Source organism: Acanthopagrus latus, chromosome 7, assembly GCF_904848185.1.
Source record: "Acanthopagrus latus isolate v.2019 chromosome 7, fAcaLat1.1, whole genome shotgun sequence".
In the NCBI taxonomy this organism is placed as follows: Eukaryota; Metazoa; Chordata; class Actinopteri; order Spariformes; family Sparidae; genus Acanthopagrus; species Acanthopagrus latus.
The window spans coordinates 22981179-23005314 of NC_051045.1; the positions used below are offsets into that span (position 1 = coordinate 22981179).

The following is a 24136-nucleotide window of genomic DNA, read 5'->3' on the forward strand; positions in this document are numbered from 1 at the left end:
ACATCACTCAGGGCAGTTTATCAGATTATATGCAGCTTCTTCTGGAGACTAAGAAATGGCTTATTCTACTTTTTTCACATATCCAGTAGTACTCAACACCTGTAAACACAATTTAATGTATAAATAGCTGGAGTTACCCTTTAAGCTTCCTTAATAGGTATTAGGAATATTTGGCCTTCTTAGGCAGGGGTGTAGCCATCATTTCAGAAGTGAGGGGGACAAAATGTTCAGAGGTCTATTGAGTGATTCATTATCCTCTCGCATTCAATTGCACCTCTCCTTAGTAGCTAAAGAACCACATAAGCACAAACAGCACAGCAGCAGGGGACTGACTTCAGGTCCTTATAATTATATACTGTCAAAATATGTAGTTAAAATCTAAAATCACATTTAAAACGGGGAACGCATCCCGACAGCTTGGAATAATACTGTCAGATACTGTTCCCCCTCTGTTAATTATGAAAGGAGGCTCACACATCTTTTAAATTTATACTCCTGACTTCTCTCACCACAACAGATAGGTTCTGTGATTTTCAGGCTGATATCATTCAATTTGACCATTTAAAACAGGGGGAACGCATCCTGACAGCTTGGAATATTGCTGTCAGATACTGTTCCCCCTCTGTTGTGGGGAAAGAAGTCAGGAGTATGAATTCGAAAGATGTGTGAGCCTCCTTTCATTTTGAACAGAGTTGGAACAGTATCTGACAGTAATATTTCAAGCTGTCAGTATGTGCTTTACCTGCTATAATGGAGCTGGATTTAAGACAAATATGATAAAATAGCGATTATATTTAGCCTATAAATGAATCAGCACACTTTCTACCAAAATCCATAATATTCGAAATGAAAAGTCTCTCACAAATATAATAAAAATATAACTAGACAGTCATGAAATTTGGATTTCATTTCAGATAAAACTCGCTAAAAAAAAGGTCAGTTTTGAACCTTAGCTCTCTCCACAGTGCCTCTGTGGTAAGAGCACAACTGCTCAGGGGCGAGTTTTTTGTGAATCTTAACGAGGAAACAGAGCTCGATAATGTCTGTAAAAAGTGCGGGGGACAGAGGGCACTGATGCGGGAAGTGCGGGGGACATGTCCCCCACGTACCCCGCGTCCGCTACACCCATGTTCTTAGGCATCATCCTCATGATGGGAGGACAAAAAAAAGACTGCACAGACAGATAGCACCAGCTTAGTACCAAAACAAAGTGAAGGATTTTATGGGAAATGCACACTTAAATCAATCCAGTATTGAGAAAAGGTCAGTATTGTGATTAGGGGCAACTATGTTGGTGACCTTTTAAAATAAAGTTACTACATAGTGATTACATCACTATTATAAGATATTGAACTTGGCAATTGAAGGGAGGGGTGGCATCCTGTCTCTGAAAGATTGAATCCTATTAGATTCTATAGACAAATGGTGTGATAGCCTGTATCAGCACACAGGCCTGACTTGAGTTCAAAGTTCAAACAGACCAAAACCCTTCCAGCCCCTGGAAAATAACAGCCACTGTGTACAGAAACTGGACAGTAGCATGGTGAATTGGTCGAAACATGGCCGATTGTATTCCTTTATATGTTCTTGATGCACTTCGACTCATTACATGTTAACCCCAAGAGGTCGAGCAGTGTAGCAGAGGCACGTGTGAGAGAGGGAAGTTGCCCTTTTTTGCCGCACGAGCTGACATCAGCGTGCTGAGTCGTCAGTCTGACCGTCTGTCAGCTGATGCGTTCAGCGTGGCCTCAGAAATTAAGGAAATAGCTTGTGTGGTCCTCTTTTTGTCTTCATTCAAAGTCTATCGTCGTGTTTCACCCTGTGTTCCAGGTAGGATTCTTTCCCTCTCGATATTTATGTTCGGCTACAATACATGAAGCCTGATATCGACGTTATAATTCATAATTTTCTCTGTGTTTTTCTTTTTTTCGTCACGTTTCCCGCCTCGAACTATCATTAATCTAAAACTGAAATTATCAACTTCGTTTGTCTTCAAATTAAGATGATCAAGACAGGATGTTTTGATGAAAAGAAACCCGTTTGAATGTGATAACGGTAATCAGCCATCTAATCATCTCTGCATACAACAAAAGTGCCACTTCTTAAGACAACCAGCAAGCCTCACATTTGCATACAGGTCCGTTTCAAAGCCTATAGGATGTGCTCCTTTGGGCCTGGTTATTATCGGTTTATTGTTTTTCACGGCTGCACACTAAAATGCGAAGCTTGCTGAAGAATGCAGGAGGCCTTGAGACTAATGACGGCTCAGGACTAATGACTGAATTACCATGTGCGGCAAAATAATCCAGTCTAACAAGGCTTGTAGATATGTGATGAGAGTGTGTGAAATGTGCGAGGCTTGGGACATCAGATCACTTGTGCCAGGTCGGCAGCAGAGGGGTCCCATTAACATGAAGGCATACCTTTAGCTTGTTCCACAGCCGTAATAAATCGTCTACATTTGAACAGTCTCGACCTGTCACTGATGTTGGTCCTGAACTGCGAGGAAGCAGAATTATGATTTCTACCTCAGCCTTGGCAATCATAATAAATCCTCAAAGGAAAATGAAAACGCCCATTAGAGATCTATGATATGTCACAATCGTTGTGTTCTATAAGTGTAAGTTTATGGTGACAATGTACAAACTGAAGCATCAGAATAACCGGATGCGCTCTGTCATACTTCCCTTTATGCTTCCTGATAATCACAGTTTATTACAATGTACTATAAAACAAGTTGGAAGGATGTCAGTGACATGTTTCCAAGCCATGACGAGGGATATTTCTGTAATTAAATGTACATTGATTGATTGATTGATTAAAGTATTACTTTTATTTTGAAGGCTTAACTGCATTGTTTTGGAGTTCTCCTGTCGCCCGTCACGTGCAAAATTGCGTTGCAGTGACGTTTCAGCCCAACGACCAATCAGCTGACGGGCTCAGAACTGGCTTGTTTACCGCCTGCTTCCTGTTATCGCCACAGTGTCTGGGAGCTTTTTGTTCTGCTAACGACTTTGCCGGCATGTCAGCGGTCGCACAGGCAAGATACATTTACTTTACTCATTTCCTCTACGGTACTTTTTCGTTATGTTCGACACAAACGTCAACCAACGAGATTCGGCAGTCTTTTATGTGTTTTTTTTTTTTTTTGGTGTGGTCGTCAGCTAGCTAAGTTGTTAACATATGTTGGTGTTTTTGTTCTCTGCTTTTCTGTTTTGGATGAAAAAATGACGTTATATGTTCCCAATGTATAAATGTTGCTACACATGCATCCACTTCACTTAACAGCCAGTGTCTCGATCTAATCAGTGTTTCCAACAGTAGTACATGGATCTTAATCGGCTGTTTTGATGTTTTTCAACAACCTTTGAACCCGTCTCGACCGTGTTTACTGGAAAACTGTTATTTCGGTTTTTGGTCCACATGTGACGTTTTATTTGATGTTTTATGTCTGATTGTCGTCGGGGGTGGGGGGTTAGGGAGCAAGTGAGGTTTGTGTCAAATGTCTGAGACATAGTTGCCATTTTCAATTAGTCTCTCTTGGAAACAAGAATGTAAAACAGTTTTAATGTCTTTGTTTCTTGCCTTCTTGTGTTTTGATGAAGTGGATATTTACAGTGGCTCTTCCTCTTCTGCAGAATATGATGGCAGATGGAGTCCTCACTCGGGGTGCCTTTGGATCGATGACTGATGGAAACTTTACTTCCATGTGCCCCAATGGGTCAGAGTGGGTCTGGTATGGGCTCGGAGAATGTGCCCAGGATGCCAGGGATATGGCCAGCATCTACCTAGGCCTCCTGTCCATCCTCTGCTTCATGGTGTCTTCCCTTCCGTAAGTCTTTTGTGTCTGTATCTCTCAGAGGAAGTGCTTTTTTATCTCATCACCATGCATAACTCTGTCTTCTGTTTTTTTCTGTCTGTTTGCAGACAGTACTACAGCTCATGCAGAACGGGGAACATGGACAGCGCCCTCTCTATTTGGTTCCTGCTGCTGTGGTTGGGAGGGGACAGCTGTAATCTGGTGGGCTCCTTCTTGGCAGATCAGCTTCCACTTCAGGTGACTTAAAGTGATATGAGGCTTGCCTCAGTGTTGTGGTGTTTTCTATGAAAGAGTAGGACTGCAGCTAACAAAACGAAAGCAAAATCTTTTGTTAAATAGAAAAAAAACAAGAGATGATCATTAGAAGTTATAAAGACCACAAATTTAGTATTTTCATTCAAAGAAAACCTATGATTTAATGTTGTGACAAGTAAACAAATTAGAATTTGATGAATGATTTTTTGAGTGTATATTGATCGTTCTGTCATTTCGCTAATTGATTACTTGATTACTCATGCCAAGTTATGACACAAATGGATTTTCATGAGAATTCCACTACGATGACTTCATGTATATGAAGAAAATGTAACTTTTCATGACTTTCTAACACATGATTTTCTCCGTCTCCTTCAGACATATACAGCAGTTTACTACGTCATAGCTGACCTGGTGATGCTGGCCATGTACCTTTACTACAAGACAAAGAACAGAATGGCTGAAAGTGAGTGTTTTCTTTGCATTTCCTTAATGCCAAATATGAACCAAGTTTGTTTTTTTTGCAGTGCATCATATGCATCTTAGGTTTTTTTTAGCCTGTTTGCATCCTCATTTTCTATCCCACACACAGGCCTTTGTGAACACATGAAATATCAAAGAATCACTCCAAACATGAATCCCCAACTATAAAGTGTAGCCATACTCTGTAATGATTTGGTTGCATCTTTTTATCTGACAAAGCTTCATATAGAACAAGATGATGAGCAATGATCCAACTCTAGTCCAGACAGAGGAGGAAGTAAATCCCTGTACCCTGTGATGATGTCATCATATATCTCATTTTGCTCTGCCGTTTTTTTCCCCTTACGGCTGACCTTTGACTCAGTAACCCTTGCCTGGGGGAATGTGCTGAGATGTCTTTCCCCATACCAATGATGAACCCAGGTGTTGTCTTTTCTCCAGACAGGACGGTTCTGCATGTTGTGGGTGTAGCCTGCGTCCTGGGCTTCACCACGAGCCTCATTAACCTCCCTGGGTTAGGGGCCCAACAGGAAATAATTCCTTCTGGGTTCAGAAGTCGCAGCTTGCTCTCAACCTCTGACGCTAGCGTTATCAGAGTGAGTCATTTGTTTAATTAGCAACCTGGGGGAAATTAACTATTTATCTCTCAATTCATCATGGTATAACAATGTGTCTGCTTCTCTGTTGCTTCAGGCTTTTACCCCCAAAGAGATTATTGGATTCTCCATTGGGTCAGTGTCATCAGTGCTTTATCTCTTCTCCAGACTTCCACAGATGTACACTAATGTGAGTATGACAAGTGGCCTCTGCTACTAATGTATAGTATCTGTAGTCGTACTGCCTGCATACTATCCATGGTAAACATTAACTGATACTTATGCTTATGCTAGTAGCAAATGGATAACGGTCATTAGAACAACTATGCTAATCATAATAATGCTACAGCATCACTGTATAGTGCAAGCTTTCAAATTATAATTGTTATAAATATCATTACACTATTGCTGGCAAAACTACATCTAATACAACAGGTTCTAAATACAAAATACAAAACTGAAATTCAGTTAGTTTTGTATCAAGATGGAAGCCCCTATATCAGTGCTGGAATCCATGTGTTCCCATTGATTAACATGCCTAAAGTGTAACAAGTCAAGACTTTACATATTTAAAATGACAGGTATGGTTAAAGGTAAATCAGGTGAGAATGTGCCTTGTGTAAAATAATGAGAGCGATATTAATTGACAAAAAAAGCTGTGAAGGAATCACAAGCTGCGTATGTTCAAATGAAAAAAAGTCAGAATGCAATGATTTGCAAATCCTTTTTGACCTTTATTCAACTGAATACAGTATGAAGACAGGATATTTAATGTTTGAACTGTTAAACTCATTATTCATTTGATGACAGAAACACACAAAGTGAAAGACCCAGGATATCTCAACATTTTTTAAAAAGGCCGTGCATGTCAGAGTGAAAGAAGTAAATTCATTGTAGCTGAAATCTGAGCAGCTGAAAATAAAAGTGAATAAGATGCATTGACAGAATGGATGATTGCCTCTGTGGTCAGACAAAGTTTTTTATTTGCTCACTTCCTCTCGTCCTCTCATCTCTCCTCTCAGTACAAGAGGAAGTCGACAGAAGGAGTTTCTTACTTCCTGTTCGCTCTGGTCATTCTGGGAAACACCATGTACGGCATGAGCGTCTTACTGAAAAACCCTGATGAGGGCCAAGGCGAGAAAAGCTACATGATTCATCACTTGCCCTGGCTTATCGGCAGCCTCGGCACCCTGGCGTTGGATCTCCTTGTATCCTTTAAAGAAAAGAAAAAATGCCCTCTGTGGCCGGGCCTCTGGATTCTCCTTAATCCCAAGTACATGCTACATTTTGGGCAGTGTTGAGCATGTAGAGAGGACACTTCATTAAATTGGTTTTGGTCTCATGACTGCGTGTGTTGGAATACAATATGTAGTATCAAAGGTCCAAACACTCGTAGGGAAATTGGTTTGTTGCCAGCAATGAAACAGGAGTGTAAAGAGCTTTACTAGTGGCCCCTGGAGGCCACAAAAGGGGTGGACTGAAGTATCAAATCGCTTACTACTGTTTTTTCAATTGGCATATAGATGAGGCAGACGTACCAGGGGAAAGTTTTTACTGAACTCTGCTTGAACAGTTAAAAGCCCCGCTTTGCTGTCACAGTCATCTGTTTAAACAAATTATTTCATTTTGGAAAAGGTGGTTAGTTAGTTTAGTTTCTGCTAAGTTTCTGCTAACGTTGGCAATCATCAGAGAGGCCACAGCTGAGACAAAATGCTGCCTAGCAATACTTAGCTTCCATAGAGGCATCAATATTCAGTTATAAAGCTGGACCAATATTTCAGTTGACCAACATTGTCGACTTCTATTGGCCTGTCCCATACGGTGTCCGATATGAATTACAACTTTTTTTGAGAGATTATAATGCAGAAAAGGATGCTTGGGGTCATTTTTAATTATCAAATTTCGAGTTAAGTTTACTGTCTCATTGCAACGTCATTTTAGACACAAGGTTAATTTAAAGGTTAATATATCCTGCTGCCATCACGTATCTTTGCCACAGGTGTTTGAGTAGCACATTTGAAGGATCATCGCAAAAAGAATTTCTGTATATCCGTCAATATGTCAATATCATAATATCTAATATTGGTATCAGCATTTAAGCTACAGTTAACACTAAGAGAACAAACATGGCCGCCTCATTAAAAGATCATAAATCCAGGGACCAGCCAGTACTATTCTGTAATACTAATAATACTATAATAGTAATACTATCAGGGCCCAGTTCGTCTGTGTTTTGTTTTTGGTCATGTGACTCAATGCAGCTTTATTTATGAGTATGCACAACAGAAACTAAAAATAACAACAGCAGTAAAATCAGATTTTGATGCAGAGCTCCATCAGCAGGAGGGTGTGTTGCTAATATAGTTAATATTGTATGTTAGAGCCGTTAAATAGATAGATAAAATCCAAATGCCCACACAGTGAACCTGGGACCAGGAAGTTTACACAGACAGTAATCAAACCCTGTGCAGCAGATAAAGCAGACTTACTGTCTGGTATTCAGTAAAATGTATTATTTCCTAATGCCAAGAATTAGGCCGTCAGCAAGATTTTCATCATTTAATTTTAGTACCTTCACTTCTATCTAGCTGTGTGTTTTCCAGCTGAATTCCTCTGACGGTAACATGCAGTAACAGACTTTCCCCCAGGACTTCTTTAGATTTCCTTAACGCTGTGGTTCAGATCTCTGTCCAGTTCTTGATTTACCGCAAACCTAAGGTGGAGCTGAACGGCACCCACGCTGAGACGACGCCTCTGATCGGGAGCTAAAGCGGCAAACCAACAGAGCTCGTGTGGGACACGAGCAGACACTCACTTCCAGAGGACCCTCACAATCACATATCCAACTAAATCAGGACGTTTTAGTTTGATTTTATACTTTTATTTATTATGCTCTTTTTTATGTTTACAATGCATGTTTTTATTGGTCAGCATAATGTGACAGATGACGTCCTTCACTTGGGTTCAGCTGCAGGGGCGTGATTTACACTGCTCTTAATCTTTGGGTTATGAAGGGACAATTGAGGGTTTCAGGTGTCGGACACGGATGGAGACTCCGCCTTGAACCCATCTCGTGATTTTAGGTCACAACGTCGGTTTGATGTCAGACCTCTTATAGATGTCAGAAACCTGTTGCTGGGGTCGTCCAGACCATGCAGAGGTTTGTTTAAAATGGTTCTGGTGTTTTTAAGCTGCCAAATACTTTAACAGTCATGACGCTGACCACTGCATGAAGCCCGATCTCGTTTTACAGTGTTTTTAAAATGGACTCCTGTAACTTGACTCTTTTGTTTTTTGGGGCTTCAGAGACGTGTCTGATTGAGGAAACAAGTGTAAATTATATGTAGTCTATTTTCAATTAAGGTGCTGTAATCTTGAAACTCGTTTTAATTGTAGTCATATGATTTTATTTTTATTTTAAACATTTTACACTTGACCAGTTTGGTTTGCACTGGTGATTGAAGTCATCACTTAACACAGATCTTCACGACCTTGTTAAATTCACTCATTTTTCATTTTTGTCTTTTGCCTGGTTTGCACAACAAAAATTGCTTTGTACTTGTTAAACAAAGTTGTGAATATGTTCTGTGGGTCAGTGTGCTGTACAGATTAAACAAATACATAACACTTTTTCTCTGTTTCTTAAGTTCTTGCTTAAGTGTTGATTGAGTCAGTTTCCTTTGATGGGGCACTGTGTAGTTTTGGAGGAAAATCAACCCATAATTTTAATATTATTGAGGTATGAAAAACAAACTCAAATATTTATTTTGTCTATAACTGAATAAACAAGCTATTTTCAGAAGCAAAACAAGGCCCCCTGAACACTGTTTGAAGCTAGAAAAGGTGGCAGGGTCCGCCACATATAATCAAAGTTTAACTGTATGAAATTGTGTTGTCCTACAAGGTTAGGTTGTTCATTCAGATGCCTCTGTCATGAAAACAAACCGAGTTTATTTGTTTTCATCAGTCAAAGATCAGATCTTTCTCTTCTGATTTAAATTTGTCATGTCATTATCCGTAACCGCTTATCCCTTTCCATGGGGTCACGGGGTGTTGCTGCTGGAGCCAGTCCCAGCCTTGTCTCAGGGCGAGGGCAGGGTGCTCCCTGGACAAGTCGCCAGCTCATCGCGGGGCCCTCACTGATGAGCAATGTGGGGTTCAGCATCTTGCTCAAAGACACTTCGACATGCAGCTCAGCCTTGCCCTGAGCCGGGATTTGAACTAGCGACCTTTCGATCACTAGTCGACCTGCTCTACCCACTGAGCTACAGCCGCCCCTTGATTTAAATTTCTCTCCCAAGACTTCATACTGCTCCTTTAACATGGTGTTTCACTTTCATTCTCACTCCCTCTGATATGTGATTTTTAGTCTTACTGCTCTTCTCGAGAGGAAAAAGTCATCCTCCCGTTTTTCAGAGGTCAAGGCCTGCTCTTGGCCTTGATGTTGACCTTTGACCCTCTGCCTCCACTGTCCCCCAACCCGCAGCCACTGTGTTTGACCTGCTCCTGGGCGGCCTTGACAGCCACGTTGTTTTTCTTCATTAGCAGATTCACGCTGGCCTCTCAGTTGCACTCTCCTCCCTCACGGCACACACACACACACACACACACTTTCCCCTCGTGATTAAGGATAATGCAATCATACACACACAAAACAGTAAGGGCCCACCCACAGAGGAAACAGGGTCAGTACAGAATATATCAAGGGTCCAGTAAGTGTGTGTGTGTGTGTGTGTGTGTGTCTGCGCGCTTCTGGGGTTGTGAAACAGTGGCAGAAGGATTGTTCAGCGGGCTGGGGAGATAGCAGGAAGAGCCTGTGATAGGGAGCACCCATCCATCACTAGGGATGAACAAGAGGCTGTTTATAAACACTCTATACTGGGAATTTCTTAATGAGATGACTCCAGTTCCTACAGGCACGGCAGGGAGTGGGGGATACGTGACTCAGAGGTTGTCGGTTAGAATCCCTCGGGCCACAGACTAGGAGATGTATGGTAAATTTGTGCAATTTCTCCATCGACACATGGAGACACACATTCCCTTCAGATTCCTTGTGTTCCCCTGCTCTGTCCCTCGTGTTCTCCCCAAGTCTTTTTCAAGAGAATGTCTGAATTATTTCTTCCTGCCACTTTGTTGTTCAAGAGAACATTTGCAGGGAAAGAAGATCTTTGGTCAGGTTCATGCAGATCAAACACACATCAACAGCAACTGTCTCATTTGAAAGGTCCTGTTTACTCTGTGAGTGTGTGTGTGTGTGTGTGTGTGTGTGTGTGTGTGTGTGTGTGTGTGTGTGTGTGAGAGGATGGAGGCTGGGCCTGAGCCAACATTACAAAAAGTGAGGCAGTTGGACAAAGCAAGGGGACGACTGGACGCTTGGCGCAGAAGGAAGACTCCTGCCATCGACGGTGAGTCCTCAGACCGCAACTTTAACAGAAATGTTCAGACAGACAACAGTGTTGTTCTGTGGCCTTTGACCTCTGCTGGTCTGCATTTAACTGTCCTCCTCTACATGTGGTTTAGAGGAGGGACATTTAGGGCATAGCTGATAATTGGAGTTTGTTTCGTTTGACTCACATAAAACAAGAAGCCTGAACACACAGCATGAGCGAGCGGAGGGCAAAAAGCAGACAAAACAGACTGAGCAGTGAACTGCCTCCCAGGTTTTTAACAGAAAGAAGATCGACATTAAAAGTGTTTGTCCACCACGTTAAAGTCGAAACTGCTCCGCCGAATGAAAACGCGCTTGTAAATTGCAGGTCGACCCCTTGGGAGACTCCATGAATCAGTCTTCAGTCACAACATGTTAAGGCAACATTGCCTCTGACCCCGACCGTGTCATGAACGGTGGATACAAATTGTTGCCATAAATATTTACTTTGCCTTGAATACTGTCCTCTAGTGTATCTTTGTTTGTCCTCTTAATTTTCATCTTGGCTGTGATTTTGCAGACTCTGACAATAATGTTTTATCAATCGATCAATCGATGAATCAGTATTAGGATGGTGAGAGGAATCCTTTAAAAAAAAGTTCCGGCTGAGACTGGGCGACCTCTGCCCAAGGTTTCCAGTGCAAATCCACACCAGCTGATTAAAGTTACAGGTGCTAATATTTTCAACATGCTACTTATTCAAGGGTACTGTTTGTATAAGGAATTCCGTGTATTTCATGCGTACCAAAATAGACATAACATAGAAGAGAAATGAGCAAACAGCATGGTTTGAAAGTCCAATCTCACAATAACCTCTACAGACTGGAGGAAGCGCTTTCAAACAAATACTTTATTTGACAATTTACATTCCTTCTCATGATAGCCAAATATCCCCCCAACCCCCCCAAACCACACTCACTCACTCCCTTGCATACGCTCAAACATAAGCTATGGACTTTACTCACGAGTGGTGAGGCCACTTTAATGTAAGCGTCAGTTTGCTGCGAGGATCAGTAAACAGTCCGGGCCATTATCGAGCTGCAGCTACCAGCCAGCAGCTCTCTGATAAAGACAGGATCACACCACACGGAGAGCAGGATTTATGATGTGTAGAATATATCTCCAGGCGCTGGGCTGTGAGTGGTTCAGGACTAATGAGTGTAGGGGGTCTGCACATGCAATCAGTTTGTTCTGGAAAAAGTTGTTTTTTTTCCCTGTTTGGACGATCGACATTTGTGTTAGACTTGGTTTCTTCTTCTACTCTCTGGAATCTCGGTGCAAAGAAAACAAACTAATTGCACAAACGATCCCGGGTCCAACTAACCGTGAACTAACCACGCTTGGTGTGAACGTGCCCCTGAAGGTCTTCCCTCCCCCCCCCCCCTCTCCTCTCCCTCTTCCCCGGTGACACACATCTCCCACGGGGCGAGCCCCTCGCAGTCAGGCCTGTGTCCAACAATGTGTCCGATAGTGTGAGACTTTCAGAAGATCCATGGCGACATCTGCACGCTCTCAGATACTGTCCCGATCGTTTAGTGTCGCTCTGAGCACTGCTGCCTGCTCTCCACCCTCCGTCCATTCCTCAGAGGTTACGGACAGTTGGAGGACTGGCTCGTTTGTTGTTGGTTTTTTCTTTTTTTGGGGGGGGGCATGACAAGAAAAATAACAACAGACATTCTCTTCTTCAGCAGTGCATCCTCTGCATTCCAAAAACTACCACCAATCTGCTGTTCTGTTAAAGGAGCAGTTCACCTCAAAATCAAGCATGCATATTTTTCCTCTTACCTAGCCATGCTACCTAGACTGAGATCGCCTTCTCTCAAATACAACGGAGCTAGATGGCACTCGGCGTTTGGTGCTCAAAATGCCAAATGAATAGATAAAAAAAAGTAAACTAAACAATAATTTCTTCATCCGGAAATCATGACCCGGTTACTCAGGATTATCCACAGCCCTTGTTGTGAGCAGATTCCTGTAGGAATGTTTTTCTTTCTGTATCACAGCGCAGAAGGAAGTGCTCCTCCAAGCACGGACGAGCTAACTAAGCTAGCCGGCGGTACAGCTCAGTCGAGAATGACGCCGTAAATGTTTAAAATCCCACACTGTCAGGAGAATTAGCCTCGAGTCCGTATGTAAACGCACACTTCCTCCTGTGCAGTGATACAGTTTGTGGATGTAGCTTGGTAGAAAGCAAACGAGTACATGAAACTGCTGCTTTTTAAAATGTATTTATCAAAGCTTGCCTCTTTGTTCCATTGTACTCTAAAGAAGGCAGATGTCTTTACAGACGATCTCACCAAAATTCAGCTACTCACACCTAGATGAATACATAGCACTACTGGTAAGAGGGAAAATATGTATTTCTGATTATGGAATGAACTGTCCCTTTAAAGATGCAATATGTATAGGGTTAGGTAATATGTAAGAATTGGGCACTTATTGTATTCATACAAATATGGGCAGCACATCATGAGAATAAGACCTGCCAACTGTAGCTGAAGGTTGGTAGGTAGCTAAGTTAGCTCAGTTAGCCTTGCAGCTAGTGCAGGCTCGGAGTGGTTGCTATGAAAAGTAAATATATTTCTACCTAACAATACCAGATCACTAATCTAGTAATCTAGAAACTTTCTAAAAACATGGGTCAACACATTTCAAACGGGGTAAAAGGGGCAATTTAGTCCAGTAACATCGAAAAAATCAAAAAAGTTGTTTGAAATGAGAATAAAATAAGTGTTGCCTTAAGAGGTTTTTATTTACAGTGTTCATGGCACAACTCCCTCTGGCTTTAGCAATACATTGATGTGACGTTTCATGCCACGATGAGGCATCTCAGTTATTAGATGGACTCCTCAACTTTGTGGTTTTGAGTGAAATGTCTCAGCACAGAATGTAATAACTCTGTGGTCCACTGACTTTCACCATCATATATCAGATTTATAATATGTGACATACTTTGATATATGACCAAACATTTACAAAAATAATCAAATTCCCTTGAGCTTCAGATTTACTTTGTGCTTTGGATTGAACGCCTTGACATTTTGAGATATTCATGGTCCCCTGTGGCTGAATCCTTTGTGACTCATGATCTCTGACCATTAAGAATCTAAAATGTGGCTTTCTGAGTCATGCAGCCACGTTGCAAAATCCATGTTTCTGCGGTTTCATATTAAAACATATGTTATTGATGGTGTCTGACACGAAGGACACATTTTTGGCTTTATGTATTTGCACTCCTTTGGTTTGGGCTCTTTTTTCCTGAAGTACAATCGATTTTGAAGCGATGTTGTCATCGTGCACAGATCACATAAGTACTCATTTACCCTTTGGACATAATCTTCAAAGCAAAGACAACAGAATTCCTCTGGCATTTGTCACTGACATCGATCGTGATCACTCCAGTGAAGGCTGCAGTGTCAGTCAGCATGAGTGGCTCTTCTGTAACCCTCTGCTATCCACAGGCCAGTCCTGGTTCCCATAATGAGCCAGTGAAAGGAATGATATGCGGGTGGGAGGACGCCATCAATCCTCGGTAAGCATGCTGCATGTCAAACGGCCATGCTCTGAGATTTACGGGCCAGTGTCGAGGTCACTCCTCGGTCTCCTCCGGGTGGTTCGGGGCCTCGACTCCTTTCGCTCTGCCCCGGCCTGGTTAACTGTCCGTGGGGGAGGCGGAGATCCCAGAGCCCCTTAAATCTAACTGCTGTCCAATATTAACTGCAGCACAAACAGAACAGCGGTAAACAAAGGACAGAGTAAACACACTCCCAAGAGAACAAACATGCACAGATACAGTCACACACACACACACGCATGCACACACACATACACATGCACCCCCACACACACACAGACACACACTCAATATAAGTAGTAGAGTTCGTTTCATTTGAACTGAACCTGCGAAAAGCTTCATAAGCAGGATTTAGCCCATGATTAAGAAAAAACAAATTGATTTCAGGATGGGAATTATTTTATCTGACTCGTCAGATAAATTCCTTTGCCCAGCCCAGCTGTTGCATTCTGGGATACATCTATTCAAGCCAAAGCTCAGAACAAACATGTATACACGCACCATGAGTGTTGAGTGACCCTCACTCTGCCAGTGAGGGAGGAGGTCTCCATCCATCCACCCGTCCATCCATCCATCCATCCATCCAATCATCTGGGCTGTCTTTTGATCTGTGAAGTCCCGGGTCAGGTCCAGCTGTTTGGACCACGGCCCTGTCCCTGCCCTTCCTGGGTGTCCCCTCTTGTCCGATCGTCTATCCCCCGGGGACAGTTAAGACCTCCTCTAGCACATCATCTGCCACAGACCAAGAGCCTCAGCTGCACTCTTGCTCTCTGCCTTTTAAAAATAGGCTGGGATATCAGCCTGGACAGCTAAGAGACCTGCACGCATCCTGGGGATTGAGGAATTTCTCCGCACTTCCCAGATCCTTCATATCTGTGTGAATCCTCTGAGTAATTGTCTGTGTGTGTATGTGTGTGTCTGTGTATGTTTATATCTTTGCATGTGTGTGTGAAGATAGACCCGTATTACAAGCGAAAAGAGAGGATCTTCTGTCCAGATGAGAGAGTGGACTGAGTTGGAGATGAGCTTTTCGGCAGGGGGGTTTCTCTCCGCCTCGGATGGTTACTGCTCCACAGAGCAGCAGCTGCAGTACTATGGTGAGTCCAGCGTGACGCCTCCGTCTCTGCTTCTGTCCCCTCCGATTTTTTTCCCACTGCTATGGCTTCACCTTTAAATGTCTCTTCTTCTTCTTCTACTTCTGTTTTTTTTCTTCTCTAAAATAAGTTATGTAACGGATGAGTCCTTTGAGTAATAGACTGATATGTGAGGTCACAATGCTCTGTCTCGTTGACATGTGACACCAATACGTTCATACACGCAGATGATAGAAACCGGGGAAGACAAAAAGTGATTTGACTATGTTGGAGACTTTTTACTTGCAAAGCACTTTCAGTCTCGTCAGTCAAAGCTAAATGAATTCAGATGATGCTTTGTGACATCGCTGGTTGCACTGGAACTCTGGGAAACACTCTGTCATTCTCTTGTTAAGGGTCGTTTCACCCAAATTACTGGGATACTTTTCTCGCTTCCTTCAGATAGCTTTGGCTTTGTGTGTTTGAATGGAATACATTTCCCCTAACCCTAACCCTAACCCTTTTGTAAAACGTGAAAATGTAAGAAGTACTCAGATCTTGTACTTAATGATGCTATACTCCACTGATGACATGTACAAGTTGTGTGTTTACAGTTTTAAGTTAAGTGAAAGTTTAAAAAAAAAGCGTAGCGTCACCATACTTAAAGGACCAAAACAAAATCGAAAGAATGGCATATTTCAGAATAATGTTTATTTTATTCAATGTTGTAGAAACTGGCCAAAAGGTATACTTGAGTAAAAACGAAAGATGTTATGCTGAAATATCACTCAGGTCATCTGTAGTGTAGCTAGAAACTAAAGTAAAACAGAAAATGTGGAATAAAAGTAAAATGGATGCCTCCAAATTGTAGTGCAGTGGAAGTGTAAAGTAGCAGAAAATGGAAAAACTTAAGTACAACTACCTCAAAGTTGTACTCAAGTACAGTACTTGTACTCTTTGTACTCCATCAGTAATGATATAATTGGATTATAATTATTGACACATTCATTTGCTCATTAATAATGTTGAAGCACTATAGTAGTTTATCCATATCTGTATGTATTGCACTTTATTTATGAATCATATTTTCTATAATTGAACTAAATGTGCAGAGTTTTAAAAAATGTAGTCAACATAAAAAAAGCAATATTTACCTTTAGGTGTAAAGTGGCAGAACATGGAAATACACAAGTAAACTTTAAGTACCTCAAAACGTCATTAAAGTGTAGTACTTGAGAATGTTAGAGTGCGCTCAGTTACTTTCCCCAAATTGATAGTTTACAGTTTTCACCTGGTACCTGAACAAATTAAACCCAAAAGATCTGCATGGTTCGACACCACCTGAGAGATTTATGTATTTATTTTTCTTATTTGAGTGAACTGACCCTTTAAAGTGACACAGACATCTACAGGATATCGGGCCGGTTGCACTGCTGCTGCTGTGACCTGAGTCACAGGATCACTCATGTAAATTGGCATTTTCTCAGCCTGTGTCAGCTGAGTGCTTATTTCAGTCAGTCTGATGTAAACTCAGAGTGAGACTGTTAGACTTTTGAAAGAAGAAATAACTCGTTCTCCTTCTCAAACATCAGAAGTTGAATTCATGAGCAACAAAGTACAGCATTACTCAGTTCACATCACTCAGGGTGTTTTTCTGCTACTGCTTAAAGCAAAACTCTCGCCAAAATGCAACATAGGCATTTTTTGTGAATGAATATGAGTCAAACCTTTGTGTAAAAGCATAATTACAATGAAAGAAGCACTTTCAAGATTGACCGTATTTTTGTTTTCGGGTCAAACTCATTTTCGATGGGAGTGCTTGGGGGGAAATTAGCGTTAATTCACATTCGGAGATCGATACTACAAGCAACTGCTAAGGGGAGTTGTTCAAAAACTCTATTTTCAGTAAACTCTGTGTACACAAACAGTGTTCTCAATGCTCGTGTTCATGTGTAGAGACCCTGGTGAAACTACGAGCAAAGTTTCATGTTGTGTCGAGCCGTCTTAGTGTTTTGATGATTTCATAAAAGTGCCCCATGCACTCCCACCGAAAATGAGTTTGACCTGAAATCTTAAAAGTGCCTCTTTCATCGTAATTATGCTTTTACAAGAAGGTTTGACTCATGTACATTCACAAAGAAAAGCCAAGGTTGTGTTTTGGCGAGAGGTTTGCTTTAACTTGTTCCAATGTGGCCCGTAGCTTATGGTGGCTAACGTTAGCTTCCATTAGCAGATTTCAGGTCGATATTATTATTACTTGTATTTTAATCAAAATTAGGAGGGCTCGCTTTGAGTCAGCGAGTCAGCTATACATAACATTCTTGCACAAAGAGGATGTGGGTGCAGCACGGCCTCGTCTCATTCACTCTCACAGTTGATGAATGAGTGGTGAGAGTTTATTTACCGCCTTAGAGAAGCGGATGACGTGAAAAGAAAAAAGAAAAGTTCATGAGGAGGTTCAGCCGGCCCGCTGCATTCATAGCACGCAGGGAGGCCGAGCGTGCGTCGGAGGATCTATTTATACTGATGTGTATAATCAACAAATCCCCCCCCCCATCACCCCCCACCCTGCCCTGAGGAGCAGCGGGAGGCGAGGGGTTGGAGGGGCAGCTATGGGGGGTAGTTTGCTGGTGTTGTTTGGCTCCCCCAGTGTGCGTGGGATGGAAGGGAGGCTGAGGAGTGTTTAGACAGCGCTCAAATGGTTTACAAACACTGCGAATCACAGCTCCGTCACATGTCGAGTAAGCAAGGACCCCCCCCCCCCCCCCCCCCCCCCCAAAAAAAAAAAAGCCATCGCCGCCGTGGTCTGGTAGAGACAGGAAACATCTGGAGGGAGAACACAGAGGAGACAAAAGCAAAGGAGCTAAAGAGGGGTTAAATGGGTGACCTTTAGCGTTGTGATTCTGCTGACATCTATTTAATCAGCAGGGGGGTGTCAGAGATACTGCTAGATAGATCCATCAGTTTTCCGCAGCTGCTGTCATCAAAACCTCTAAAAGTTCTCAGATGAACTCTGGGGTCTAAAATGTGTCCATCTGAATGACCATTTATCATCAGTCTTCATTCTGGTCAGTACTGAGAATACCAGACCAAACAGAGTTAGATGAGAAGATCATGTCATGCACAGAAAGGAGACAGTTAGCGTAGCTTAGCATAAGGACCAGAAGCAGGATGAATGAGCTTCAGAGATGCTGGCTTGTGGATTTTTTACTCTTTCGATCTTTGGACAGGCCAGGCTGTTTTCCCTCTTCCTACTGGGTCCGCCTTCGTGTTCAGCTCACAGACGCGAGAGCAGTGTTGATCTTCTCCTCTAATATTTTGTATATTTTTGTCGTACATATTTCTTATTACATTGTTGGCATCATGCGGATGGCAAAGGAAGACTCTCAGTGTACAGAGAAACATGTTTACTGTGCTGAGGACATTAAACACTTTGAATCTTGAATAACTTCAAATAGGGGCTCTTGCTCAAAGGTCCTGAACCCTTCGAAGCCCCGTCCAGTAGTCCATCCACTGCCAACAAACAAACAGGGGCAGCATATCACCAGGGTAACTGCTCACTGTTTTCACATCCATGACTGTAGCTGCTGTTAGCCACCTGCAGCCACCGGGCCAGTGTTGATGTTACCACTGTCAGCACAGGAGCTTTGGACCACTGGGATGAAGAGGTTTTTCAGGCCCCGGGCTGTTGGTTAGCATAATAACTTCAGTAGATATCTTTATCACAAGACAGACAACATCACAGAGCTACAGTGATGGTTGGTTTGCTTCCCTGACAAAGCTAAGAGGGACACAACAAATTTCAAATATGTTTTTTTTTTTAAAAATATATAATCAGACTGATATTACTGTCGGTCTTCATCGTTACGCAACATGTTTACCCTTTAGATTTCCATCTCCAGCAGTCGTGAGACTCCTGACAGTTGGGTGGGCTCGCCGTTTAATCAGCGCAGAGCAGATCCCAGAGCAGTCCCAGTCGTGCTGGACCAGCTGTACTTTCAGAGGCTGCCAGTGGTCACACATGTTTTCTCAGAGGAGACGGGCTTTACGAAAAACACAAGCTGTTGACCCGCGCTCAAAGACGTCTCGGTCCGTCACAACACTGAACGACCATTACAGGCCGAACGAAGCATCCAGAAACGAGGAGCGAAAAAAATCCTAAATGGCACTGGGAGCTCTCAGCTGCATCCTGTTTCAGCAGTCTGAGTGAGTTCACAAGGTCTCACTCTCAGCTTTTTATTGTATCCCAGAAGAGCCATCAAAGCAGTGAAATCACACGAGTCACGTCAGACCACATTCCTGTGACCTTCTTTGACTTTGTCATGGCGTAACAGTGTTTCCTTCAAACGCTCATTCACGTTTCTGGTCTTGGTAATGCAGTTGTTCCGTTGTTTTTAGAACGGATACCTGCTGGATGTCAAAGTGGGAGAGAGAGAGTGAGAGTTGTAATGCATGTCAGTGTCCTGGTGTCTGTCCTCACATCTTATGCACATGTAAACATAATCGTCCTTTCAGAGGTTTCAGAAGCCTCACCACGATTTTAAGAAACCTGGACATCCTCCGTCGAGTACTGTCTTGGAAACAGTGGGGCCTGTTAACACCTCATGCAGATGTCTGTACATTCTTTGTTTTTAAAGAAAATGACAGAGGTGGTGAGAAGTGAAGTCACGACTGTACACAGATAGACCTGGATACTGTTGTCATGCACACAGGGAAATGAAGCACCAGGTGTCTTATGTTTCATGTAAACATATCCTTAATGAGATCAAACCCAGGATGAAACTGAAAACCACTAAAGCTAGCTCACATGTAAAAAGAACATACTACACTGCACATGTTCATCATAAGGAAGGAAAGTGTCACCCAGATTTTGGACATCGATGGAGCTCTGTTTTACAAAATGACATCAGATCACAAATCTGAACGCAAAATTGCGAATGTTGCATTTGGAGGAATCAGTTGCGAAAACTTTTTGCCCTTTCCCTTCCATCGTCCTCTTTTTCAGACTTGCTGGCTGACCCTCTGGGCTACCCCCTGCAGGACCCTGACCTCCAGCTGCTCCCTTACAGCCAACAACAGTACAGCCATGCCAACCTGCCCTTCTCCCTCTACGGCTCTCCACCCTCCTCCACCTCCTCCCCCTCCTCCTCCTCTTCTTCCTCCTCACAGCCCTGCCACCCTGCCTACCACTACAGCCCTCACTGCCTGGAGGCCCCCTGTGATCCCAACCCCGAGCCGCACTGCGGGGGCCTAGTCCAGGGCCTCGGGGCCGCGGGGCTGCCCCTGGGGCGGAGGACGCGGGTGGGCATGGGAGGAAAGAGCAGAGGTCAGGACGAGCTGTGCGTGGTGTGCGGTGACAAAGCGTCCGGGTATCACTACAACGCTCTCACCTGTGAGGGATGCAAAGGTATTTCTCACTGGTGTCTGCCGTCTTTTTTTTCTCCAATGTTTTATGTTTAAGTTTTAAAAGGAATGTCACACCTGGTTCTTCTCGACGTGTAGGTTTCTTCAGGCGTAGCGTGACTAAGAAGGCAGTGTATCACTGTAAGAGCGGCGGTGGCTGCGAGATGGACATGTATATGAGGAGGAAGTGCCAAGACTGTCGGCTGAGGAAGTGCCGGGCTGTGGGGATGCTGGCTGAGTGTGAGCGACCTCTTCTGTACTTTAGCTCGTGAAACGTGAGGCCCATCTGCGTCTGACTGCTTCGTCTGGTTTGATGTTAGTCTGAAATCGTTGTGTTTTTTTCAACCTCAGGCCTTCTGACGGAGGTGCAGTGCCAGTCCAAACGACTCAGGAAAGGAGGCAAAGGCCGAGGACAGGAGGAAGAGGAGAGCGCAGACAGCAGGAGGGTCAGCTCCAGCAGCAGACTACCTGCACAGGTACAGGAAACTACATTTACACAGGAGGCTGGTTTTATTATATCTATATATCTATATCATAATGACTTTGGTGATCCTGGGACTTTTTCTCCAGCGCCACCACAAGGCTGACATTTTTTTTTTGTCTCAGCCTCAGCTGTAGCTTGTTTGATGCGTATTAACATCCTTGTAATAAGCATTAGTTAATAGGTAAGAAGTCCTCATAAGATGTTTATTGACATTAAAGCAACAATATGTCTCTTGTTTCTGCACTGTGTAACTTCAGTGAGAGGGCAGGATCACAGTGTTAAGTACATGTTTACTTCAACATGGAAGTTTTCAACACACAACCTTGTTATGACATGATGACTTGATTGCAGTTCGCACCTACATTACATGTGACATTGTCGATCTGTATTTGCGCTCAGATAATGTAGGGGGCGTCATATTGCATGACAAATTTTACATAATGTTGCTTTAATGATGCATAATAAAGTTTGTAACAGTTAAAAGACTGCCTGAGCACATTAACAGGCTGCATGAAGTATTATTTCGCCATACTGATATATACTGAGATATTGTATATTGTATTGTTTGTGGAAAATAATTATAATCATGTGGAAGAACAAAACTAGGTTGAACTGGGATGTTTGTTTTTGGTTTGTTTTCACTAAAATATCCGACTAATCCAATATTGGCTTGAGGCAGTCCTGCTCATTGATTTGCATCACTGTCCTCGCTGGCCTGATACACTGAGGAGTTACTACTGAGATAGATACTGCATTATTTATAGTACGGGAAAAATCATTGTATATTGATAATGTTGGATGATAAATACGATTTCTTTTATGGCTGGCTGGGTGTTTTTATGATCTGTTTTTGGGTAGTTTGCTGTTTTTTGATTCTTGGTTTGGTTTAGGAACGGTTCAGAAAACATATGGTTTGGTTGCTTGGTTGTTTGGTGGTTTGGATGAATGGTTAGTTTTGTATCTGGTTGGATAATTGAGCAAAACTGCATAAGACAAGTGTGAACTCTCCTCCCCCACCTGTTCAAATCCACGATTACATTTATCTTTGATCTAAATGCACATTTTATATGGTTGTAACAGGGTGAAGCGACATCACGCTCCTGATACTGATTTAAACTTGTGTTACTTTCCCCTCTGCGCCAGGCTTTGTCTGCCACTCTAACCCGAGAACAGAAGTACATTGTGGACAGGATGGTGGAGGCCCATCGCCTGTACAGAGCACAGGACAGCAGCCACTGCAGGGTAGGAAGCAGCGTGGAGACACTAGCTGTGCTTTCAAAAACACAGTCGCATGTTTTATTATGTTCCCCTCATGGTTTCTTTGTCTGTGTCCGCGCAGTTGTTTGATTGGCCGTGCACAGAAGAAGGGGAGGTGTTGTCTGATGTTGTGTCACCTCACCTGCAAAGACTGCTACAGTTTGCCAGGACGGTGCCAGGTAAGACGGAGGGGGATGTAATGTCTGGGGACCGAAGAAGAAAACGTCTGGCTCAGTGATGATAATAATTTTAAAAAAGTAACGTGTAACGTGTATATAAAAAATGAATATTCCTTCTTCCCCTCACAGGTTTTGACCTCCTGGATTACTCAGACCAGAGCTCTCTCTTGTCCATCTCCTCCCTGGAGGTCATGTTCTTGCTCTCCGCTCAGCACTTCTGCCACAACCCAACAAGCCCCAGTCCAGGTGAACAAACTGCACAATGTTATGATTCATGCTTGCATTTGAATTTGATCTTAAGCTAAATAAAACAAACAAAAAAACCCTATATTTCTTTATTTCTGTTTTCAGTCATGCAGCTATTCAGCATGTCAACACACAACTGGCTGAGGAATGTAGAGTCAAAGGAAAACATCCACAGCAGGACATTGGTGAACTCAGGTGAAACCACACACACACACACACACACACGTTCATTAAGAAAACTTCTTCGATCTCACAACACACGTAAAAATGAACAATTTCCTGATTGCTGCTGTGAGCAGGAGGCAGCGAGGATCTCTTCGGGCCGGTGCTCAACTTCTTCCATAGCATGGCGACGCTGAGGGTGACGGAGGCTGAATACACCCTGCTCACTGCTACAGCTCTGCTCTGCTCAGGTCAGAAGTAATCCTATCAGCTGTCAAGTAAAGACATGCAAATGCTCTGTTCAACTGTAAATAATCATTCTGATCAGGAAGTAAGATAGTAAAATGATTGATTTACTCAGTCTCTCTCAAAGGGTAAAACAACTGTGGGAATTTCTTCCATGCAGTAGCTGTTTGTCAACTTGCTCACTCAATCTTTGGATGTAAACAACATTATTGATCTGGTGTCTGTTTTTACATTGTTAACCTGTGTCCCTCTTCCCCTCCTGTAGACCGTGCATCCCTGCAGGCGGCCGGCTGTGTTGAGAAGATGCAGGAACTGATCCTGGACCTGCTGTCCAGGGTGTGTGGGTCCCAGGCTGGAGCTGCGCGAGGAGGACCGCAACGGTTCGGCCGTCTGCTGGGCAGACTGACGGAGCTACGAACCCTTCGTCACAACTACCTCCTCCTGACAAGACAGCAGCCTGGACTCTGATGGAGAGAGGACGTACCAGAAATCTGAAAAATGGCCACTACCATCCCTGAGGAGTTTCAAGGACTAAATGGTCCCATATGAGCTGAGAAACTCTAGAGAAAGATTTTGGATATGCATCGCAGTCTGATCAGTATCACCTGATACTGATCAGACTGTGATGGATTCTTTGGCTCGCTGTTGTTTTTTTTGCTCAGTTGACTTCGGTTTATTCAGTCCTGCAGCCATTGAGTTTTAGCCTCTAATGGGACAGAAGCATGTTTGTGGACTGCTGTAGTTTGTTTGGACAAAAGATATTTTATAGTCTTTTTATAACTGTTGTATACAGCTAGCATGTAAACTTACAGTACTTTTTACTATGCTGAGTATTGTTACAATAAACAAAAATGCAGACTGATGTCCACTGGACATCATTTTCACCACACCTGCTGATGAGTGATTATCATTAAATATTAAGTGAGATGC

At 42.9% G+C, this 24136-nt stretch overlaps 2 protein-coding genes across 3 annotated transcripts; both read left to right on the forward strand.

Moving 5' to 3' along the window:
• Nucleotides 1–1698: 1698 nt before the first annotated feature.
• slc66a1 (solute carrier family 66 member 1) lies at nucleotides 1699–8786 on the forward strand. Its single transcript, XM_037105476.1, has 9 exons — nucleotides 1699–1830; nucleotides 2844–3040; nucleotides 3639–3832; nucleotides 3928–4057; nucleotides 4454–4541; nucleotides 5000–5154; nucleotides 5252–5344; nucleotides 6177–6362; nucleotides 7837–8786. Exons 2-9 carry the CDS (start codon nucleotides 3023–3025, stop codon nucleotides 7921–7923), a joined length of 951 nt encoding a protein of 316 aa, XP_036961371.1. The 5' UTR covers nucleotides 1699–1830; nucleotides 2844–3022; the 3' UTR covers nucleotides 7924–8786.
• Nucleotides 8787–10442: 1656 nt separating this feature from the next.
• nr1h5 (nuclear receptor subfamily 1, group H, member 5) lies at nucleotides 10443–24088 on the forward strand. 2 transcript variants are annotated; one of them, XM_037103909.1, is made up of 11 exons: nucleotides 10443–10559; nucleotides 15115–15253; nucleotides 20235–20636; nucleotides 20732–20872; nucleotides 20984–21108; nucleotides 22260–22358; nucleotides 22456–22552; nucleotides 22682–22798; nucleotides 22904–22993; nucleotides 23098–23211; nucleotides 23472–24088. In XM_037103909.1, exons 2-11 carry the CDS (start codon nucleotides 15154–15156, stop codon nucleotides 23672–23674), a joined length of 1488 nt encoding a protein of 495 aa, XP_036959804.1. In that variant the 5' UTR covers nucleotides 10443–10559; nucleotides 15115–15153; the 3' UTR covers nucleotides 23675–24088. The 2 variants fall into 2 exon arrangements, with proteins under 2 accessions (XP_036959804.1, XP_036959803.1); XM_037103908.1 differs by having other exon boundaries at nucleotides 10493–10559; nucleotides 15111–15253.
• The last annotated feature ends 48 nt before the right edge of the window (nucleotides 24089–24136 follow it).

Excerpts from the sequence above, each read along its gene's own strand:
- nr1h5 (XM_037103909.1), top strand. The coding sequence starts at position 15,154 with ATGAGAGAGTGGACTGAGTTGGAGATGAGCTTTTCGGCAGGGGGGTTT. Across the intron at positions 21,109-22,259 it reads GCAGCAGACTACCTGCACAG|GCTTTGTCTGCCACTCTAAC; the intron begins GTACAGGAAACT and ends CCTCTGCGCCAG. Across the intron at positions 22,799-22,903 it reads CCCAACAAGCCCCAGTCCAG|TCATGCAGCTATTCAGCATG; the intron begins GTGAACAAACTG and ends TTCTGTTTTCAG.
- slc66a1 (XM_037105476.1), top strand. Across the intron at positions 4,058-4,453 it reads CAGATCAGCTTCCACTTCAG|ACATATACAGCAGTTTACTA; the intron begins GTGACTTAAAGT and ends CGTCTCCTTCAG. Across the intron at positions 5,155-5,251 it reads CTGACGCTAGCGTTATCAGA|GCTTTTACCCCCAAAGAGAT; the intron begins GTGAGTCATTTG and ends CTGTTGCTTCAG.